This window comes from Anabrus simplex, chromosome 1 (genome assembly GCF_040414725.1).
Source record: "Anabrus simplex isolate iqAnaSimp1 chromosome 1, ASM4041472v1, whole genome shotgun sequence".
NCBI classification, from domain to species: Eukaryota; Metazoa; Arthropoda; class Insecta; order Orthoptera; family Tettigoniidae; genus Anabrus; species Anabrus simplex.
Genome location: NC_090265.1, coordinates 755,575,768 through 755,600,646, shown reverse-complemented (window position 1 = coordinate 755,600,646; position 24,879 = coordinate 755,575,768). Strand labels below are relative to the sequence as shown.

The 24,879-nt window shown below is 38.9% G+C and overlaps 1 protein-coding gene across 2 annotated transcripts in view; it reads right to left on the bottom strand.

The window, feature by feature from the left end:
* Positions 1 to 3,332: 3,332 nt before the first annotated feature.
* escl overlaps positions 3,333 to 24,879 on the bottom strand; it is a 393,433-nt gene continuing 371,886 nt past the window's right edge. For both annotated transcript variants that reach the window (XM_067136192.1, XM_067136193.1), the window contains one exon: positions 3,333 to 3,687. In XM_067136192.1, the coding sequence (XP_066992293.1) occupies positions 3,484 to 3,687 (204 nt within the window). In that variant the 3' untranslated portion in view covers positions 3,333 to 3,483. The remainder of the gene's footprint in view (positions 3,688 to 24,879) is intronic.

Sequence of the window (24,879 nt, the reverse complement as noted above, 5' to 3'; positions counted from 1 at the left end):
TTCTTTCACCTTTAAACGCAGTACGGGCCGTGGAATTAGTGGAGGATGGACGCAGTAAACACTAGGTAGCAGACGTTATAGGCATGTGTTGTTCTAACGTGTACAGAACTGTTACAAGGAACGTAGAGGTCATAGGAGAATCACAACTGAGCACGATAATCGCTTTCTCATAATGCAAGTTCGTGTTGATTGACGCACGACAGCTGTGTAGGCCAGAAATCGTTTGCAACAAATACAGGGCACAAACGTCAGCAAAAAGATAGTAAGGAGGAGGTTGTATGAAGAAGTTTTAAAACCCATGAGGCCTGCCCCAGGACCTCTGCTTACACATGAGCACCACGCATCTCGAATGCATTTCGCCAACACCCATCGAAACTGGACTGTGAAGCAGTGGAACTCAGTGCTGTTTACAAATGAATCCAGATTGTGTTTGAGGGCATTGGATGGAAGGGAGAGAGTATAGAGGCCTGGGGAACGTTATTTACTCTGTACTTTCTCTGCAAGGACACCGTTCAATGGCTCTGTGATGGTCTGGGCTGGGATTACCACTGATGTGCACTTGGAGCTTGTGTTCGTCAAGAATGGAAGTCCGATAGCCTACTAATACATTGAAGAGATTTTAGTGGATCACGTGGTGCTTTTTGCACCTGTCATCGGCAAGAACTTTATCCTGATGCACAACAGTGCTCACCTACACATTGCTGTTAGTGTACAAGAGTACCTGGATGAAGACGGAATTGAGCGCATGGTGTGGCCTACTCGTAGTCCTGACCTCAGCCGATAGAGCATGTCTGAGATATACTTGGGAGACATGCTAAGAGTAATTCCCCTACACTGGCTCAACTTTGGGCTGCGCTCGAGGCAGAATGGGAGGTCATGCCACAAAAGAACATTCGAGATTGCATCCTGAGCTTGCCTGATCAAATCACAGCTGTAATTGCAGCTAGAGGTGGTAATATCCGTTACCGAGGCAATGAAAATGTGTTGAAAACAATGTGGAAACATACAAAACTGTGCAGAGCTCCAGGGTTCGATCTTTCCAAATTCGTGCTGGTGGACTGTTGGGATTGTCACGATCAATAACAATAATTTATTTTATTTATTTCATATGGCGTATAGAGGATACAGAGAAACTCTCTCTCTCTCTCTCTCTCTCTCTCTCTCTCTCTCTATATATATATATATATATATATATATATATATATATATACATAAAACTATATACACTTATAGTAGATAAAAATAGCAATCGGACAAAAGATCAATCGATGGTAATTAACTTATAATTTAATGTCCAGAGAATTTAGCCAATTCACTGCCTATTCATTTGCTGCATGAAGTTTGTGGTATCTTCCCTGGAAGCTCTGAAGTGGGCACATCATTACAACATGGTGGACTGTCTGAGCCACGTCACCGCAGTCGCAATGAGGGCTGGAAATTTTTCCCCACTTGTGGAGCCAGAAGTTGCATCTTACATCTTCCAAGACCGGTCCGCACCCTGTTCAACGAAGCCCAGATACTTCTTGGCAAGTTGAACCCAGCAAGTTTTCTACAAGGGTTAGATATCAATCCTAGCTGCTCAGGGTTTGAAGCAGCCCAATTATTGAGCTGAAACTTTTCAAATGGGCTGTTTCATTTTACATACATTGCCATATTGTTGTAGTGTCATAATATTTCATTTTTACATAATGTTTCGCTTTTTTTCCGGTAAGTGTAATTTGGAGAAAGAATATTCAACTTAGACATGATACTGTACAGGCTTTTGAGCTTATGCCGTGTCAAGAAAATCAGGTGAAATTCTTTACGCTTCGCAGAGAACTGTCCTCTGCGTTCTCAGAAGAAATCTTGACTGTCCACAAGAAAGGCTTCTTAAACAATGACTTTAAAATTTAGACGTTATAATAGAAGTGGAAATGGTACGTTCATTCGCCACCAGATGACTCCCAAGACGTGGCGAATCTGATCCATGTTGATGAAACCGGGCCCTACTGGACTGAATAGCAGGCATTCCGCAGTTGCTGATGGTGTTGGAACTCAGTTCAAATCATTTAGGAACATAGAATCCAGGCTGCAGAACCGCCTCAATGAATTGTCCATGTGTTATGCGAACAACTACCAATCCTACGAAAACACAGGTTACACTTTTCCATCTATGTAATCGTGCTGCAAATCACAAATTCGACATCAGTTGAGTTCAGTCTGATCAGTCTCTTACAATACATCGTCATTCTGTTGGGAGGAAGGTCAGAGCCAGAACTAGGGAGCACATCCAGCAAATGTACGAACTACAGCCGAATGTGCTTGGCTCTTCAGTCTGCCTGAAAGAACATCACAGTATCAAATCAGAAATGTTCTTTCAGGTATAATTCTGTGACCATATGTTTTTCTTTTTCAGCTAGTTCATAAATTTATAACTCAATTAGTTTCAGCAGACTGAAGAACCTAACAGTTAAAAATTAACCGAGCTGAAACTGAAAAGAGATGGCTTCAGCTATTTAAAAAAAAAAAAAAGAAAAGAAATGTGCCATGCAGTTTGTGGTCACACTTGTGGACAATGGCCATGCTCTCTGTGGTCATGAAAGAGTACAAAAGCGTTCCACATCGGCCAACACAATGAATTCCAGCATATACATGGAGCTGGAATGCCTAGAATGAAACTGCCCTGTGGTTATACACAGAATGCTGCCAAACTGCTCTGCGGAAACCCAACTTGAAGATTTTTTTTTTTTTACAAATTGCTTTACGTCGCACTGACACAGAGATAGGTCTTACGGCGACGATGGGACAGGAAGAGGCTGGAAGTGGGAAGGAAGTGGCTGTGGCCTTAATTTAGGTCTGGTGTGAAAATGGGGAAAATACGCTAAACTATCTTCAGGGCTGCCAACAAAGGGGTTCGAACCCACTATCTCCAGAATACTGGAAACTGGCCGCACTTAACTGACTGCAGCTATCGAGCTTGGTGAAGACTATTACAGTCAGTGATAAAACTAATGTGGCTGCTTGAGGGTACTTGGATACGATCATCAACTCAGAAATGTCTATGTAAGAAATCACCGCCACTATGTAGTTCTGTATCCTCAATGTTGCTATCGAGAATACAAACACTTTTATCTTTCCGCTACTGACGTGATCTAGTTGTTGATGAAATGATTACTGGACGGAAGCGTAGCGAGAGCTGGGCTGCACTCCATGGAATATCTACCTATATTGAGAGAAAGGTTACTAGAAATTCTGAGGGATGAAAACTTGTGGTGAAAGCCAGATTTACCAGAAACAGGCAATGAAGTGAATATTCCGTACCAGGTGTGTGCCACTGCTGTCAGAACAATTAATTATCAAAATGAAAAAAATCACTTTAATTTGAACAATACTGTTTCCTAAAACATATTACAAATAAGAAATATAGAGAGACACATTTGAACCACAAACAGCTCATAATTAATATATTTCTTCCACGTTGTATGAAGATATTTTTCAGGACTGTTAGGTGACAACCTTGTCCCATCTCCAGATAGTACCATCATCACAGACACACAGAAGAACAGAACCATCACGGCTGAGGCTAGTCTGTCTTATGGCCGCAATACATCTCGGGTGAGTTAGCGTGGTACAGCGCGATTGGTTAGGATCTGTCACATCCAGATCCCACACAAATGTTCGTCCCACTTGGTTTCCGAGGGCAAGTATCTGTAAGAGAGACAAAGTGTGTAAAGGTTGTTTGTAAACACTGTATGGAAATTATGAACAACAAGAATCAACAAGGCAGCAACAGAACTTTTGTTTAATTATAGCTGTAAAAGATGCACTGCTGACAACAAGGAACAGTCTATTCCAGACCGATTGCATTTGGGAGTAACGAGTTCTGGGTTCAAGCTCCACTCTCAGCAGCCCTGCAGATGTTTCCATAAAGGGTATCTATCACCAAACATGATCCCTTCCTCAATTGTTCAAGTCAAAATGTGCTTTGAAGGGGAAGTTATAAAATCATATACTATGATGTACAGAACCTTGCCATCTAGCAATTACATCCTTAATTTAAAGTTCAGCATCATTGATAACTTTTTTTTTTGTTATTAACAAATACACCGAATTGGGAGATTTCTCAGTGGCAATACTTGCATACAACAGCACAGAAACAAAAGTAAAGCTTAACAACAAAAGTATACACAAAAACAAGATTTTACCAGAAACTCTATTAAAACTAGGAGTTACATGGTAACGAAAGAAGAGGACTATAAAAACCAAGTAAAATACAAAATTGAAGATTACTTACGAGTAGTGGAACATAATTATAATAATTTGGAATTCACACAAAATATACTATGTTTATTCGTGTAATGGATGCACCTCAATTTTCCCCTTTAAATTTTGGGGAAATACTCACCGCTTAATGGGTGCATTTCAACAAAAGTTGTCTAGGTAATATTGAAAATGTTAAAATCAGGTGGATTGCAGTAAGCAATAAAACAAGTAAATGAAGTAAACGGCAGACTCAGTTGTGCTGATAAGGCAATACACTTTCCGCAAAAGATAGCAATTATTTCTATAACAAATGTGTAAATTGGCTTGCAATATATTCAGAGTACACTGGGCCACTTTATCACATCTTTGTTGAGGCTTCTTAGATGATACTGAAAAATTTACTAAAAGTGCTTTACTGATAGATAATCCTTATCCCATGCTTTTAAAGCAGCAAGAAGGTTCACAGCATAGGAGTTATTTGAGCATCATGGGAGGCCTTCCTTCAACACATACTTATCTGCAATCTAAAGTCCATTGATGACCCACTTAGCATACAGTCTACCAATTTTGAGGAAGGATAGTTTATAAATTCTGAATTTCAATACCGATGTGGAAACATGCTGAAACTTTGACACAAGTTAAGAATAAACCATATGAGATATGGAAAAGCTTACTTCTCTATGGTAGAGGGGTATCACAGCTCTAGGAGTGTTTACAAGATATAAACATTATCTATCCTTAGTGACAGCTAACTATTATACAATATATATTAATTCCAATATATCCTCCTATCAATATAATTATGTTTTACTTATAATCTATAAAAGTTTTGGCCTTATGTTCGGGCCATCTACAGTAAAACAATGAAATAAAAATAAAAACATAACTACTGTATATGATTGTAGAATATAAGGTGATTACCTAAAAACAGTACAAAATTTGCTACGAATGTGAAAAACAAGTGTGCAAATAAAATCCTGTTAAACATATTCAGAACTATTTCCTGATCATTTCATTTTATTTATTTGACCTTTCAGGGCCTTGACATGCTAAGATGACTGCTGCCCGACTGGACGACCATGTGGTCAGGGTAACATTGTGCCACGCTCCTCGCTTTCATCAATTCTATTAAACCTTGCTTGGTCAACTCTTGTTCTTTTCTAACCCCGACAGTATTAGAACATTCGAGGCCTAGGGAGTCTCATTTTCACGCTCTTCATGCACAGACAGCTTCATTTTTCAAAGTGTTGGACATCTTCCATATTGTCCTCTGTGTACTTCCTCTTAAAACAATAATCACCACCACCACCACCAACTACAATTAACCCTTAATTAGTCGCACATGGTTATTTACCAGATTTAGTCATGCACCATCTTAAAGACTGGAAACAAAGTGAAGTAAACCAATGAATCCACCTAATCAGTACAATATACCTTTTCTCCTCAGGCAAATTTACATTTCAGTAGTACGTGTTTCGTTTAGTAACTAAACATCATCAGCAACAATGTATTTAAATGACATAATTAAAGGGTTTAAAAATATATTCTTTTCATATTACTCTTGAAATATTCACAACACGATAAAAACCTTGACTTTGTTAAGCCTTGAAGGGGGACGGTAAACAAAATTAACTACAGTAGAACCCCCATTAACCAAAACCTGGCTTAACCGAAATCGTTCGGCAAAATTGTATTTTAATATTTTGTTTCTACTCTCTCATTCTTAGCCGTCAATATTAGTACTTCTCTTGTTGTATCTGCTGAGAGCTACTAGGCAAACCCTATTTTTATATTATGACTTATGCCTGAATGCACGTGTAGTACAAAACAAAAGTTTCTTAACCCCCAGTTCGTTCCATGATACATTTTCTCTTGAAAAAGCAGGAATTGTAATCCATAAGTTTCATTTCCGTATTGATGGTTTATGTACACAATTATAACAAAAGAGAACCTTCCACCTAATCAATACTTATTGGTATGTGACTTCTAAAACATGCCTGTATCTTATAAATACACAGTACCGGTTTCGACCACTATATACGTCATCTTCAGCTGATCGTAAAATATGATATTAACATATGTAATTAAAACATCATTGAATCCAACAAAGAATGTAATTTGCTATGAACTACAGGCTCTTTTTTTATGGCTTGCTCCGTATATCAGGGGAATAAGCACGGAAGGCGACAGCCGGGTGACTCATTTGCTCTGAGTAGTGCTGCGGAGCCAAAAAAAAAAAAAAACCTCTGTATAATATTATACAAATATGTTATGTTTTTCTTTGGTCTAAAGCAATTGTCAAAATTTATGAGACATGCAAAATATGACTTAACACTAGAACCGCCGGAGCGGTCAAAATGACCGCTACACATTTTCCAAACTCAATTTTGACTACAGTTTCTATTGTAGGATATTGAGCTGCAGTGACTTTTCCTGATTAGTGGCCATATAATTAATTTTGCATCAATAGATTGGGCGTTAGTAACGGCTATACCTACTACCGTCGGAGCGTTCATTTTGGCCGCTGTATTATCATAATAAAATGTATTTTAACATATACCTCTCGTTGAGATATAATCTACTTATAATTATCCTATCAACAACATTAATGTACAAAACCACAACACCGGGCGAGTTGGCCGTGCGGTTAGGAGTGCACAGCTGTGAGCTCGCATCCGGGTGATAGTGGGTTCGAATCCCACTGTCGGCAGCCCTGAAGATGGTTTTCCATGGTTTCCCATTTTCACACCAGGCAAATGCTGGGGCTGTACCTTAATTAAGGCCACGGCCGCTTCCTTCCCATTCCTAGGCCTTTCCTGTCCCATCGTCGCCATAAGACCTATCTGTGTCGGAGCGACGTAAAGCAAGTAGCATTATTATTAGCAAAACCACAACAGTGGAACTGGGATATATTACGAATTGCACGAGTATTATTTCCGCTGCGTCTCCGGTAGTGCTATCATTCGTCAGCCTGTCACAGTACAGTAAACATTTCCCCTAAACCATTAGTTGCTGGGTCTTATTGCATGACATTCCTGAAGATATGTCTGATGTAAAATGTGGTCCAGATATAAAGGATCTAAAAAGAGAAAATGCATACAAAGCTTATGACCAGTCAAGTCATAACTCGGAAAGCAGTGATTCATATCACGCTGGAAACCATATTGTTCATGCTGAAGGTAAGCTGATACTACTACACTGTTTTACACTTTATTATTTTCTACCCAAATGAAGTACCCACATCAGTACGTACGTCTACCTTCTCAACATAATCTCCTTGTAACTGTATGCACTTTTTTTTCCCCCCCGCTATTTGCTTTACGTCGCACTGACACAGATAGGTCTTATGGCGACGATGGGATAGGAAAGGCCTAGGAGTTGGAAGGAAGCGGCCGTGGCCTTAATTATGGTACAGCCCCGGCATTTGCCTGGTGTGAAAATGGGAAACCACGGAAAACCATCTTCAAGGCTGCCGACAGTGGGACTCGAACCCACGATCTCCCGATTACTGGATACTGGCCGCACTTAAGCGGCTGCAGCTATCGAGCTCGGTGTATGCACTTTTGCCATCGATGTGTCACTCTCCAGACCTTCCTGAAACCATTCTTTCGGGGTGCCGCGTACGTGTGCCTTAACAGTTGTGTGCATTCTGCAAAATCCGCAAAACGGTGACCACGCAGGGGTTTCTTCATGTTCCCGAACATTAGTTCTTTGGCCATGGACTCCCCCTGAGCTTCCATTGCATCGATTGTTGTTTCATATGTGGCCCATGGTAATGGAGCCATGTCTCATCACCAGTCGCAAGCCTAGCCATGAAGTCGGATGGATCTTGATCATGGTGTTGCAAAAATTCTCTGCACATGTCCACACGCCAAGGCTTTTCGTCTGCAGACGAGATTCTAGATATCCACATGGATGACACCTTCAGCTAATTCCTGTGGCTGCCTCCATCCCAGTAAATGTGATGCATTTGTTTCCTTGCATGGCCTGTTCGACCTGGGCAATGTTGGCTGGTGTTGACACTGTCACATTCCTTCCAGAACGGGTTCCCTTGTCCACCGATCTGCGCCCTGTTTCCCAACCGTCCACCCAGTTGTAAACTCTTTTCCGTGACAGCGCATGTCCTCCGCAGATTGCCACCAAGTGCCGATGAATTTCTGCAGGGGTCACACCTTCTTTCCATAGGAACCAAGTCGCCTAGCGCTGTCCCTGATGGTTGGTTTCCATGTTGTCTGCTCCTACGCTGACAGTATTGTTATGAAATGGCTATGGCAAGTGCATTAGTTGGCCTCTGTTCGTGTGCTGCTACCAAACGGTGGAAGAAGACACTAGTTACACATCACCACCTTCAAAAGTGAAATGTGAACCATACCCAGACGTACAAAAAAATCAAGTATAAAACAATCGCCCCTCGTATTATTATAACTATCAGCTTAAAAATTTGATGTAATTCCTTGATTCATACCGTATTCAAACTAAAATGATGCCTTGCATAGGCTATGTACTGACGAGTTTTCAATTATTCTATTACAGTCGTATAAACAGCAACCCGTAAATGTTGGTATAATACGGGACGTGACAACAAACGTAAAAGCCTCCCATGGCCAGATAATGCGCCATTAGGTAATGATGGCATCAGGCAGTGGACTGTAGCAGACTTGGAAGACGACTCCTGGTTGGATTTCTCGCCATACCTCCATGAAAGAAAATCCAGGGCTTACTCCAAATTCAAAGTGGCATTTTTCTGACGATAGTGTAACGAGTGGGTGGCGTCCTTTTATTGATAATTCAATAGTGAAACTCAAAGAAATGTACAGAAACAGATGCAAAACAATAATGAGTAACTGTGCGTATCGAGAACGAAAACATAATAATTTCAATAGCGGTCAAACTGACCGCATCGGCGGTTCCAGGTATACAATATATTCTGGCGGTTCTAGTGTTAAAAATCCACTTATTCTACTCAGAGTGCAAATGACAGAATTACATTTCAACAAAGGGATATTAATGTTACTAGCAAACTTGAAGGTGCAAGACTTGCTCTGAATGTGAAGCACAAGACCTGTATGAGACATACAATTGGCCCCCAATATTTCAGGGCAAGACAATTGTTTAGCTACAAATAACTTTCCAGGTAAATTTTGAAATGCAAACTTCAGCAAAAAGAAAGCCTAAAATTTCCAATGGTGACGAGTTTGCAAAAACACATTTAATAGAAGAGAAACGATAGTCCGAAAATTTACAACAAGCTTTTAATTCAAGTAGTATAAGTGGATGGTTCTGCGGCCGTCGCCACCACACGCTCTCGGGAGGCCTCCACCTCATTGAGTGCGCTGGCTAAGACTGCATGCTTAACCTCACATCCGCTATCTTGGAGGGGCTTAACCTTAATTTTTGCGCGTAAGAGAGAAAGCCAAACCTCAATTTTATGACCAGATGCCCTTCCTGACGCCTAAGGTTAACGTCACACGCTATCTTAGAGGGACTTAACCTTACCTTTTACGTGTAAGAGAGCAAGCCTAACCTCACGGAGGGGCCTAACCTCAGTTTTACGGCTGATGCCCTTCTCGACGCCAATTGCACAAGATGGCGGCTGCTCTTAAGAGACGGCTTAAGGTTGCTTGCGCAAGATGGCAGCTATACACAGGCTCTTATGAAGAAAGCTAGCTTAGAGGCGGCTGCTGTTATAAAGATCCTTGCGCATGCGGTGGAGGGCAATTTGAAATTCTAGCTCTCTTTAAAGCCACGCATTAAACTCGACAGCTGTCAGCGGTCATCTTTAATGAACAGAGCATCATGCTGCCATCTTTAGCTACTACATTCGAAATGTGGTGGCGGCAGCAATATCCACATGCTTTTTGACATCGGCCATCTTTAATCAACAGAGCATCGTGCTGTTGTCTTTACGGCACTAAACCTTATCCTTAGGCACGTGATTGAGGGCAATTTGAAATTCTGCGTGCTCTTTAAAGCCACATGCTTTTAAACAGCGGCCATCTTCAATCAACAGAGCATTGTGCTGCCATCTTTATGGCACTACCTTTGAAATGCGGTGGCAGCAATTTCTACGTGCTTTTTGACAGCGGTCATCTTTAATCAACAGAGCATCGTGCTGCTATTTTTAGCTACTACCTTTGAAATGTGGTGGCGGGCAATTTCCACGTGCTTTTGTTTTTTTGACAGCTGTCAGTTGCTACACACCGCCAGCAAGGTGTCCTTCTCAACATACTATTATTTTTAAACCAAGATGCTGTTTTCAACACACTAAGACATACTTACAAAGCTACATCTAGTGTTTAGAACATGTGCAAGAGAGAGATTCGAACAGACTAGAATCGAACAACAGGTGTTTAGAACATGTGCAAGAGATATTTCTCTTAGAAAAGTTAGTTTTTAAACCAAGCTGCTGTTTTTAACACTCTAAGTAGCGTTCAAGTTTAAGGTTGAACGTAACTAGACATGATCTAGGGACTTTGGTGCCGAGAACTGATTGGGAGATTTGAGTCTGAACTACTGTGGGGCTACATTTAGGGCATACACAGAGATTACATCCGGTGCTAAAGTGAAATTGTAACAGGAAAAGTGTGCGTGTCAGGAGTTTTTTGTGGAGACATGAAATAGCGAGTTCATTGTTTTGTTTTTTTTAACCTAGCATGCAAGGAATACAAAGTTCATTGTTCGTACAAGTTTGTGACTTGGGTGCATACATGTGGGAACTTATCTTCATACTGATTACCTAATGTGGTGCTGGAATTTCAGCCCTGCAGGAATTTTGCGTATGGTCTATCTACACTTTCCATTCGATACCCCCACAGGCCTAACGTTGCGCTGACCACGCATTAACCTGCCAGGACTTGCTCTGCAGAATTTTGCGTATTATTATTATTATTATTAGAATTTCCCGAATACAGAAATAAATCCCTACCTACACTTCATTACACAGGCCTAACGTTGCGCTGACTACGCATTAACCCCCCAGGACTTGACATGGTAGTAAAGAGATGGTGTAAAAAGCGACCTTAGGTTTTAGGGGGTTAAGTGATAGCGCAAGGTATTAGCTAAAGAAAGACAAGGGCTACGAAAGGCGTGAAACAAACTTCTTAGCCCCTAGTAAACCTAATAGCGTTGGGGTCGGAGAAGAACAAGGAAGGTCAGATAGGATAGATAAAAGTAGAAGCGATATTAGGACTTATCTAAGGGCTCCTGTAGACGCCAAACCCACGCTCTATTCAGAGGTGCTGAAAACGAAAAGTTTACCGGGCTATTAGAACTAAAAAAATGTCGCGCTACACACACATAATAGTGAATAGAACTCAGGGCCCTCTTCTTCTTCTGTGAATAGCAAAATGCTGTTCCAATCAATAAATCACATGTCTTACAGTACTCTAGCTAGTTCTTCTACAGGTACCGTCACTCTACATGGTGCTTCCCAAATATACGATAGGGTTTACTACCCCATATCTGCTAATCTTCGGAACATTTAGCTGATTAGAATGATCTAATAAACATTCCGAACCAAGCTGGCAATTATAATCTATCAGTTTCATGTCCGTATTGATCAGTGGTGGCGCGTTCTATATGTTCAGTGGTTCAGTGAACCCCCTAGAAATATATAACTCTTAGTAAAATGGTTAACCAAGTGCATATTTCTTTAATTACGTCTGTGAATTTGCGCTCGGAGTGATAATTTTGACATCAACACTCGGTTGCTCTCCGGAACCAGTGAAAAGGTTCAATTTCCAGATTGTGAGCACACGGCGGTGGAACGTAAGAGGGTGAGCACGGCGCGGGGACGTGTGAGGTAAGGGGGATAACCTGAGAACAAAGCTAAACTATCGCTGGCGACAGGACCAGGTTTTGGCAGTGCTCGACACGGTCTACATCAAACAAGCCTGAAGTTAGCCGATGTATTGTCTCAAAGCGCGCAGTTAAAATTTGCTGTATATGGTACGTTTTGAAGGGATTTTAATTTCACGATTTTGCGTTTTAGATGTAATTAACCGCAATGAATCAAAATATTTTGGTAACTAGGATTTGTATAACATCAATAGGCATACGTAGCCTATGCATATGTAATTATTGTAAACTTTTAATTAGTAAGAAGTGCTCATAAAAGCAAAATACGTCAATAAATAACAACAGGCTGCCTAACACGTTCCTGAGGCAGTATTTATTTCCAGTAGCGGTGACTAAGGGGGCGAGGGCAGTCGCCCTCCCCCCCAACTTTGTAGAGAAAACATTACATTTTTATTCCATTTTAGCCGGCTGAAACTAGGAATTATTAAAAAACAAATAATTTGTGCAAATTTGTAATTATTAACAAAATTACTATTGAAAATACGCACAAAATGTCATTCGTCGCAGCTAACCGATTTGTATAGCGTTACAGCAAATAGTGGAGACTTCGCAAATGCTATGAGGAAGGGTAACAGGGGTATACTTTTGCCAAGGTCGTGGACACTGAGGTATGATACACCTGCTTGCCGCGTGCATTCGTCAGTCCGGCAGTGTCTTTAATGTTGTCTGTTAGTTTCTTAGAGTGTAGTCAAATACTAAATGATTTTTTAAATTTTATAATCACGCCGTACTTCTATTTAATTGTAATGTGTGTGTAATATTGTTTCTTTGGTGAAAGTTTTATTGTATAAGTTAGTATTGAATCAAAATCTCAAAAAACTATTATTGCCGCACTTAAGTTAATAAACTGTCAATCTTTACCTCTCTGTTGAAATTTGCTAAAAGAGCATCAAAAACTTATCATTTTGTAGTTTTTTGTTCAGTTTTTATGTGTATACCCCCACCCCGCGCCCGCTATATCCCTCAACCTGGCTACTTTCTGTTGTCTGTATATTTCTTTGCCCCCTCCCCCTACACTTCTAATTTCCAATTGCCACTACTGTTTATTTCTGACCCATCAGTTCAACCACATCCGGAATAGTATCATAGTGAATATATACTCAAGACTGTGTTTAGTGAAGTGCTCTATTGTATCTGACGTTCGTTATTACGGTGTTTGGCGGTGTCTTGATGCGTGTGTCATGTATTCATCAGTCTGGAAATAAATACCGCTCGGTTTCTTCTAGAGAATACCTTTCCAACACTTGGTATAGATGAAAAATGCAGAATAAAGCAGCTGGGCAGGCCTCTTCCCTCCCTGAACATTATTCAGAAGCAAACTAGGAGAGGTAAGGATTTTTGTAGAACATTTAAGCCACAGATTTACGAGAGGAATACTTGCCTATGTGGTTGCAATACCACTAATAGGCTTTTCTGTTTCCCGTGCTTGCTTTTTGCTAAGGGTAAGGACACGAATTGGACAAAAACAGGGGTATCAGATCTCAGCCATTTAATCCAAAAGATAAAAAAGCACGAAGCAACTATTAAACATGAGTGCATGTTTGGATTTTTCAGTTCTGGGGAAAACAGATATTAGGCAGCAGCTAAGTAGCACTTTCAGAAGGAATATTGGGAGACATAATGATAGTGTGAGAAAAAGTAGGTACGTGCTCTCAAAGATCATTGACTGTGTAAAATTCTGTGGTGAATTTGAACTTGCTTTGAGAGGTCATGACGAAACACTTGATTCAAACCATCCAGGCGCATTCAGAAGTCTCATTAATTTTACTTCGGCATTGGATACCATTGTTAGGGGTCATTTCAACAGTGCTACAGTCTTCAAGGGTACGTCGAAGGACATTCAAAATTAAATTCTGGAATACATGTTCCAAGTGTGTCGCAAGAATATTTTAGCTGAAGTACCTACTGCAGATTTCGTTTCCGTGATAGCAGATGAAACATCTGATGTGTCTTCAAAGTGTCAGTTAACTAAGGTTAAGTTATGAGTAGGTTCCCACCTTCCAATACTTATCAATTTCTATATAATAGGTTTATTAATTACATAACATAAACCATATAATCTCTAGTACATGTTTCGTTCCAATTATGGAACATCTTCAGCTAAAATTTGACAAAATGGCAAGACAATTAAAATACATTGATGTTATGATGATACAAAAGCTAAAAGATATGATAAAATGGCATGAAGATTAAAAGGAGTTCCTTTTTAAGCATGTTAAATAGAGCATTTAACATTCCCTTGTCCAAAAACGACCTCCAAAAAGAAATTAATCTCATTTACAAAATAACGATAAGCAATGGATACACAAAACACTACATAGATAGATTAATGAATAAAATGAAGAATAAACCTCAAACGCAGCTGGTAAAAGAACATAAAAAGAAAAACTTCGCCACCTTTACTTATAATAACGGGAATATTTACCAGATTACTAACATTTTTAAGAAATTCAATTTTAAAATTGCTTTTCGCACCAATAACAACAATCAACGTTTAATTTTCAATCATCAAAGCATTGCAAGTAATAACAAATATTTAAATTCCGGGATATATAGGCTTAAATGCTCAAATTGTGCCAATTCTTGTATCGGACAAACAGGCAGTAATTTCTTAGTAAGATATCAAGAACATATTAACGCCGAAAAACACAGGAAGTACTCGGCCACGAGTCTTCACATGACCGAATATAAACACAGTTTTACATCGATAGAAAGGGACTTAACCATTCTACGAACGCCAAACAAAGGCAAATTAATGAATATTCTTGAAAATATCTATATTGAAATTGATCAGAAGCAAAATCCCAACCAGAATGTTAACGAAATTACGGAAAATATAAATATATTATTAGAAGAGGCTACCAAATTAGATTCATCTAGAAAAACCATCAAAAAGAATCCCAACAAACAACCAACACACCTCCTTCCGATTAGCTCCACCCTACACAATTGTCCCCCTGCCTTTCCTTCCGTTTCCCCCAGCCTATCACAACGCCACTCCTCAGTTAGCTCCACCTTACACAACATTTCACCCGCTCTCCTCACGTCACTTACCTCTCCTTCCAATACTCCCCGCCCACCGCAAGTGCCTTACACACGTACACAGGACTCAGTCAGCTAACAACACGACATAAGGGAGGACGTTAAATACGACACGACTGTCTATAAGGTAATCAACTCCATTATCCTTCATTCTCGCGAACATACATTTTTAACAAGGTTTTCTCCATAAAATATTTTCTATTTTACTCATTCTTTTCTCGTTTCAGACTCATTTCAATAATCTAACCACAACTCAACTTCAACTACGGTTATTTTATCAAGAGTTCCCCCGATAAATATACATTAAGAAAATCTTGTATTTCTCCAATTTATCTTCAAGATTAACAAAATGTACACGTCTCCAACATGAGGAAGAAATTTATCGCCGTTTTTAATTCGTCATTTGAACACTGACTTGTTGATTTTTAACCAACATGAATGAACTTTATTTCACCATCATAATTATATGTTTTAATCTTCGTGCCATTTTATCATATCTTTTAGCTTTTGTATCTTCGTGCCATTTTATCATATCTTTTAGCTTTTGTATCATCATAACATCAATGTATTTTAATTGTCTTGCCATTTTGTCAAATTTTAGCTGAAGATGTTCCATAATCGGAACGAAACACGTACTAGAGATTATATGGTTTATGTTATGTAATTAATAAACCTATTATATAGAAATTGATAAGTATTGGAAGGTGGGAACCTACTCATAACTTAACCTTAGTTGTGCTGAGCCAATACGGAATAAATATGAGATTTATAAGCTGTAAGTGTTAGTTAGTCATTGTACTTCGATATGTATTCGCTAATGGGGAGCCTGTTGAAAGATTCTGGACTTTCTTAAACCCAGCAGGAAACGACGCCTTCTCATTTTTTTTTCAAAATGGCGCCCGGTAACGACGACGTAGTGTTTTATTCTCCGAGTAAATTAACCGTAAAATGTGACGAAAAGTGCGGAAAATGTCGAAAATTAGTGAAAAATGGAATGTTGTGTGATTCATGTGATCGATGGTGGCATTATAAGTGCGGAATTTGCCCTAGAGACGTAAAAACTAATGAAAATGTTGACTGGATTTGTGAGCAGTGTGTTCGGAATGTTGTTGTTGGGGACGGCGTTGACGAAGCACCGAAAACAGTCGATGAGGAATATAAAAGTGCATTAGAAATTATAAACATTCTAAAAAAGGACAATGAGACTCTTAAAGTTGAAAATCAAGAATTAAAAGAAAGACTGCGATCGCTAGAATTTGGGACTGACCATTCTTCGAGTGATATTCCGGTACAAGTAACAAACTCGAGCACGTGGTGTCAAGTAGTTCGTGGATGGCCGGCTAAGAAGAAATTTAACACTGAATTTCCGGAAATAAACATTAGAAATAGGTTTTCTGCCCTAAATAATTTAATCCTGGAAGAAAGTGATCGCGCGCGTGAAACCAAATCATCGCGATCCGTTGCCGTGCCGAGTTTAAAATTTAGGCCTAGAATTCAGATTCAAGACCCAGTTAGGCCTAAATCAACGAAGGTAGCTGTGTTTGGTGATAGCCAAGGAAGGGGAATTGCGGGAGTGATTAACGACGAGAATATAGCAGCAACCGGAGAAATATATCCAGGAGCTTCTATCAGCAGTGTTGTGGAAAACGTAGAAGCAGCAACTAGGAACTTCGGGAGCGGCGATGCAGTGCTTATCATCGGTGGGACGAACGACGTAGCTCGCGACGACGCCAAGAATGTAAGATCACAACTTAAACATACACTAGGGAAGCTGACCCACACTAACGTTTTTGTAGTGAACGTGCCCCACAGGCATGATTTGAGTAGAGACTCGTGTGTGAACATTGAGGTGGACAAGGTCAATACAGATATTGTTAAAATTTGTAAACATTTTCGGAATACTCAGGTTATCGAATGCAGCAGTTTTGAGAGATACTGTTATACAAAACATGGCCTCCATCTAAACAATTCAGGTAAACGAAAGATAGCAAATATTGTTCTAGATTTTATTAATCTTAAGATATGTACTGTAAAACAGGCAACTCCCTTGAGTTATAATACTGACCAGGAAAACTAGTAGAAAGAGCCAGCTGTACTTCAAGCTGGCTCAGTCAACTAGAAAAAGAAACTCAGGATAGTAAGGAATTTCAAGTTACCCAATTGCAACAGTCAAGTTTTAGGGAGGAAGGGGGTCTGAGATTGCTCTTGGTAAACTGTCAAAGTATAGTAAATAAACAATTAAAATTCGGTACATTGATGGAATCTTATGAGACTGATGTGGTGATAGGAGTGGAATCGTGGTTGAAAGAAGGGGTGGGTAATAGAGAAGTATTTCCAGAAGGGTACACAGTCTATCGTAGAGACCGAGGAGATAAAAAGGGAGGGGGGGTGTTTATTCTGGTGAAGGAGACTTACTGTTCACATGAGTGGTTTACCGATGAAAGGGATGAAATACTAGGGATAAAATTAGTTTGTGATAATATGAAGGAGGTGGGAATTATAGGAACATACAGGCCTGGAAGAGAGGAAAGAGACATGGAAATCTTTGAAAAAATAATAGATTATACTCATAAAAACAATAATAATGATATGGTAATAATTGGGGGAGATCTAAATTTGCGTGAAGTTGAATGGAAAGGAGCTGCAAGTGAAGCCCATGAACAGAAACTAGCAAATAAGTTAATTTGGGAGGGAGGATTTACACAAGTAGTACAAGAACCGACTCGCCTCAATAACTTACTAGATGTATTCTTGGTTAAACCATGGGAAATTGTTGATAAAACTGAGGTAATTGAAGGAATAGGAGATCATAAGGCTGTAATAATGGATGTAGGACTCGTACCAAAAAGGCTTAATAAGAGGGTTACACAAGACAAGAAATTGTACAGAAAAACTAAAGTTGATGAATTTGGGACTTACCTTAAATCACAATTCAGTTGTTGGATAAGTGAAGGGAGTAACGTGGATACACTTTGGGCTAAATTTAAAGGAATTATTTGGGAAGGAGAGAAGAGGTTTGTACCTGTTAAGAAGGGTAAAATGATCTCAGACCCTGTTTATTATACAAGGGAAATAAGAAAATTAAAAAGAAAATGTAGAATAGTAAACAGGAAAATCAAAGAGGGTAGGGAGAGTAGAGAAACTAGAAAACAGCTAATGAGGGAACTGAATAGAGTGAAAAAGGAAGCAAAAGAGAATTATATGAATGGCATACTTCAAGAGGGTAATGACCACAAAGGGAAATGGAAAAAGCTGTATTCATATATCAGGAATCAAAAAGGAAAAGGAGTCCAAATTCCTACAATGGTGGGAGAAGGGGGTGAACACTATTTAACAGATACTGAGAAAGCAAACCTATTTAGTAGGGAATTTAGAGATTCAGTAGATGATTGTCAAGAGTTGGAAACCGAAACAGAAGATAGAGAGGGAGAGAGACAGAGGGAAACAAGAAGCTTCTCATTCACAAACGAAGATATTTTCAGAGAAATCCAACTGCTTCAGCAAGGAAAAGCTGCAGGAAGTGATCAAATTACTGGGGAGGTGTTAAAGGCAATGGGGTGGTACATAGTGCCTTATTTAAAATTTCTCTTTGACTATGTCATAAATAATAGTGTAATACCAAAGGAATGGAAGGAATCTATAATAATACCAATTTATAAAGGAAAGGGTGATAAAAGGAAACCAGAGAACTACAGACCAATCAGCCTGACCAGTATAGTTTGTAAAATTCTGGAGAGTTTAATATCGAAGTACATCAGAGGGATATGTGATGATAAAAATTGGTTCATGAGGAGCCAGTATGGATTTAGAAAGAAATTTTCTTGTGAGGCACAACTGGTGGGATTTCAGCAGGACATATCAGATCAGTTGGATTCAGGAGGTCAGTTAGATTGCATAGCCATAGATCTTTCCAAAGCCTTTGATAGAGTGGAACATGGAATATTATTACAGAAATTGGAGGGAATAGGATTGGACGTAAGGGTTACACGTTGGATAAAAGCATTTCTAAATTCAAGGGTTCAGAAAGTCGAAGTAGGAAATAATGTATCTCAGGAAGAGAAAGTTTGGAAGGGAATTGCACAGGGTAGTATAATCGGTCCGTTACTTTTCTTAATATACGCAAATGATTTAGGGAACAATGTAACATCAAAAATAAGATTGTATGCAGATGACATAATTGTTTATAGAGAAATAAACAACATTGAGGATTGTTCAGAATTACAAAGGGACCTTGAAAGTATCCAACAATGGGTTGAAGAAAATAATATGAAGGTTAATGGAGGCAAATCAACTGTTACAACTTTTACAAACAGGAGCTTTAAAACTGAATTTGAATATACTTTGGATGAGGTAGTTATCCCAAAAGATGGCAAGTGCAAATACTTAGGTGTGAGATTTGAAAGTAATTTGCACTGGAAGGGTCATATTGATGACATTGTTGGGAAAGCATACAGATCATTACATGTCATAATGAGGCTACTTAAAGGATGCAACAAAGAATTAAAAGAAAAAAGTTACTTGAGTATGGTTCGTCCATTATTGGAATATGCAAACAGTGTTTGGGATCCTCACCAAGAATACCTAATAAAAGAAATAGATAGTGTGCAGAGGAAAGCAGCAAGATTTGTAACAGGGGATTTCAGGAGAAAGAGTAGTGTATCAGAAATGTTAAAGGAACTTGGGTGGGAAACTTTAAGTAAGAGAAGGGAGAAAACTAGACTTACAGGATTATATAGAGCCTATACAGGAGAAGAAGCATGGGGAGATATCCGTGAGAGGCTTCAGTTGGAAAATAATTATATCGGCAGGACTGACCACAAATATAAAATTAGAAGGAATTTTAGCAGAAGCGATTGGGGTAAATTTTCATTCATTGGGAAGGGTGTGAAGGAGTGGAACAGTTTACCAGGGGTAGTGTTTGATCCTTTTCCAAAATCTGTACAGATATTCAAGAAGAGAATAAACAGCAACAGAGAAAATAAATGAAGTGTTAGAGGGCATTCGACCGGTGCAGGTTATTGTAAATTAAAAAAATGTGTGTGAATAAATTAATTCCATCCCCTGGTCTAAGGAGTTTGGACAGCCAAAGTAGGGGACTGCCTGTAGGGGTGAAGTACAGTGGGGACTTCGAGGGCCCTGGGACCGCTACGGTAGCTGTGAAGGCCCTTCAGGAACTCTGAAAAGTGGTGGCAAAAGGGGCTCTGGTTAAGACGCAGCAGGTCGTTATGCTACTTAGGATCCAGAACGGGTAAAAAAAAAAAAATAGTAAATAAATAAATGCAATGTAAATATTAATGTTATACCAGTTTTATAGTATCATTTGAAGCAATTCGACATACTGTATATCAGTTGACTATATTTGTAAGTAGTACAGGAGATATTATAATTAGAATTTTGTAAACAATATAAATTTATTAAGGATGAGCTGTGTGTTTAATAGAAAACATTGTTAGCGTAAATTGTATAATATTGTATTATAGGAAAAATTTTCTTCTCTTGTTAATGTAATATTTAGTGCTTGACAATAATGTATTTTAGTGTACCATTTGCCACCGAGGTAGACACCTCATTTGCAAATAAAGAGATTTTGATTTTGATTTTGACTGTATAAAATGGGTCCTCACTGAAGTAGTTGGAGAGCACAAAGAAAAAGTAGTCTCCCAAAGTTACGATGGTGCCAATGTTATGAGCGGCTGACACTCCGGAGTACAAACAATTGTAAGGCAAGACTACCTATTTGTTTACTTTGTGCATTGTTACGGCCATCAATTGAATTGAATTCTGGCCCAGGCTGTTAGCCACAGAAAAGAAGTGCGATTGTTCTTTGCTGCCATTGGGGAGATTCCAGCATTTTCTCTCATTCGCCTCAGAGAGTGACTATTCTTGATGAGGTTGTGCGCAGAAAGTTCCGCAAGGCTCAGCTATGAGATGGAACTTCAAATCAAGATGTGTTCTTACATTGCATGAGCATACGGAAGCATTACTGGAATGCTTGGAGAAAATTGAAGATACGAGCAGACAAACAGCTACTATGAACCGAACACATGGACTGCGTCTGAAAATACAACAGCCAACGTTTACTTTTTGGTTAGAGTTCTTTTACAGCGTTATGCCTCACGTGGACATCCTATACGACCAAGTACAAAAGCGTTCTGCTAACCCTGTATCAGTGTGAAGCACAGTAAGCTGTTTTGAAACGGCAACTTCGAAAGTAAAGGAGAATGTTGACAACATAATTGTGGAAAATGTACAAGAAGACAACAGAGGGAAAACAAGATGCGAAAATAGTTGCTACTCGAGGAACATTGCGGCAAAGGAAGTATGTGACATGATTATAAATTACAGCGAAGAGAGGTTCAACTTCTCCAACACTAATGGCCTCCAGCTTCTTGATCACCAATTCTTCCCATCCTTCCAAAATAATTTTCCAGGGGAGAATCTTACGTATATTATACAATCCTACCCTTTTCTTGAACAACATAAACTGAAAACCAAACTGCAAGTGATTTACTCAAGAAGTGATTTTAAAGAAATGAACAATGCAACTGACTTACTTGGTTTTTTTTTTTATAGAGAACAATCTCAAGGAACCTTTCGAAGAAGTGATGAAACTTTTGAAATTAATTATTACTGTTCCCATGACCACTTCTGAAGCAGAAAGATGTTTTTCCACTTTAAAGTGGATTAAGACATTCCTAAGGAGTACAGTGGATGAAGAAAGACTGTCTGCTTTCGCTGTTGTCCATCGAGAAGGAGATGACCCATAAATTAGTCGATTTTAATGAGAAGGTAATGGACTTATTTGCCGCCAGGAAGGAAAGGAGGATGGATTTCCTGTACACACAGACGACAGCTGTTATACCAACACCAGCAACGTCTTCAACATTAGACAAAACTGCAGGTAATTACATTTTATATTCTTTGTCTTTCATTTCCCGTAGTTCTAGTAACTTCTTTGAGCTGCAGCCGTGTGCATTCAAAGGAAAGTCACCTTTCTAGTAAAACAATGTCACTACTTTACATCTATGTAAATATAAAGTAACATTAAATTTGGATACGTTATTTTTCAAAGTAGTGAACCCCCAGATGTTTGATCCACGCGCCACCACTGGTATTGATACTTGGTATTCACCATCACAAAGAATGGGTACCGTCCACCTAATCAATACTTTATTATGTCTTGTTACTATGCAGTACCGGTTTCAACCTTCACAGAGGTCATCCTCAGCTGCTCCCTAACTGTACACATTCGACCAGTCAACAGTACTATATTAGTGCACGTCCAACAACAAAACTACAAGGAGGGAACATCTGCACCTACTCAATAGCTTTTAACGAGATTAGTATCAAGCAAATGTAAATCATCCAACATTCTTAACTACATGAACTTACAAGATAAACAATACACATCATTGAACAGAATGCTTGATACAAACATGTCCGTGAACATACATAATGCACCAACATTAATATAACTTCAAAGCATACCGCAAGAATACAGTGAACATTTTATCGTATTTTAATGTATTATATGTTATTAGTTTTTATCACATCCATATCCTAGAATGTTCTAGAATGCTTAGTACAAACATACCAATCAACATATGCAACGATTCACCAATATGAACTAAATTTCAAAGTGTACCTTAAGAATGCTATAAACATTTTAAGTGTAGAAATTGTATTTCACCAAATTATCTATTACTCAAGAACAGTACACCAGAATTTTATGTAACATATACATGTCATATATTGTATATTTTAATATTATCAATCATATCTTGTGACATTCTTCATTAGATTTAGTAATGTTTTTAAATTATATATTAAGTTAGCTTTAGATCTCATGACCAGCTGAGGATGACCTCTGTGAAGGTCGAAACCGGTACTGCATAGTAACAAGACATAATATTGATTAGGTGGACGGTACCCATTCTTTATGATTGTGAATAACAAGCTGGGAATTACAAAATCTTGAATAAAGTTGATAGAGAGCAAAGCGGGTGTGTGTTAGGCTCGCAAATTATGCTCAGAAGCAGACAGGAAGTTTCATGTTTCAGATGCAGGTGTTTGTACATGCTATTGTCTGGCTTGAATGAGGAAAGAAAATATGCGCACGTTTGTACTTTGGATTGCTATTTAAAGTCGGGGTTATTAACAGCATGTATTATTACTCTCAGGAATGGCGGCGACACCGTTATCGATCGTTATCTGCAAGAGTGCTTCTACTTTGTTAGGTATGCAAAATTAATCTGTTTCTCTCTTCTAACTTTAAACTGACGATAATATCTGTCTTCTATAGGTTAAAACTTGGTTTCTTCCGAACTTGTGTGCCCCCATTACTCTTACATTTAATCTTTATTAGTGATCTTGTAACTTCAAACTCATGACCTCTATAGGTTAAAACTTGGTTTCTTCCAAACATTGCAACTATACATAAATATTTACTCTTTTGTCTAATCTCTATTGATAAATGGTTGTTCTCTTTCAGAATTTGCTGCATACGCTGTTTACCTAAACACTTTATTCTACTATTAGCGGAGCGAGAGGGCACCATGTTCCCCTGCGGGCAGTGTGAGGCTACGTTTACAAGATGGGATAGCCTTGCGTGTCATATTAAAATAATAATAATAATAATAATAATAATAATAATAATAATAATAATAATATTTTATTGCAGCCAATGGCCAAAAGATATTTACATTAATACACAACATTAATCATCTTTGCAGAAGGCTATCATCGATTCGCAACGACAAGTACAAATCATGGCATGATATCGTTCACAGCTCTTACCACAACGTTCACATACATAGTCCGTGTCTGGTTGATGGAATTTCTTTGTTTTACACAGCTTATAATGAAATCCGTGTATTGCAAAGCGTGTAATCAAGTGTCCGAGCTCATATCCTCCTGCTTGCCAGTCTTTGTAAACCATTGCGTCCGTAGAGTAAAATTCGCTGCATATGTCTCTCTTCTTTGCTCGTAATTTCTCTATGAACTGTAGATATGTTGGTGTAGTTGGTAGCGGTAGGTGACAACGGACATCTTCTACATAGAAAGGTTCACGAGTTAACTCATATACAAGCCTTGAAGGTGTATACGTCGAGACACATAGTGCGTTTTTTTAGAAACGTAGCTTTCACTTTTTCTAATTGCTCGAACTGTTTCATTTTTAGATGCGGCCATACATCCTAGCATAACATCTGCTTCATGTGAAGTTTGGGGGGAATATTTTGCTAATGTAGAGCAGTACCAAGCTCACTTAGTAGAAGTACATCACCAGGATCAAATATCTACTTGTGACTATAACCCGACTATGTTCCCCTGCTGGCAGTGTGAGGCTACGTTTACAAGACGGGATAGCCTTGCACGTCATATTAAAATAAAACATCCTAGCATAACATCTGCTTTATGTGAAGTTTGTAGGGAATATTTTGCTAATGTAGAGCAGTACCAGGCTCACTTAGTAAAAGTACATCAGGTATCTACTTACGGCTATAACCCTCAGGCTACACGAAGGAAGCGTATAAATACTGATGTAGATGAAGAAAGCTGTAGTAAGAAAAAAAAAAAAAACTAGGAAAAATGAAGCAGCAGAAGAACTTCAAACTGCGAACACTGTAACACTAATGTACCATCTTCACATTTTCATGGAACATTAAAGAAGTAATGCACATAAAAACAATGCTTGTAGAAGTGCCAGTGATACAAATATCAAAGAAATTAATACAGCAT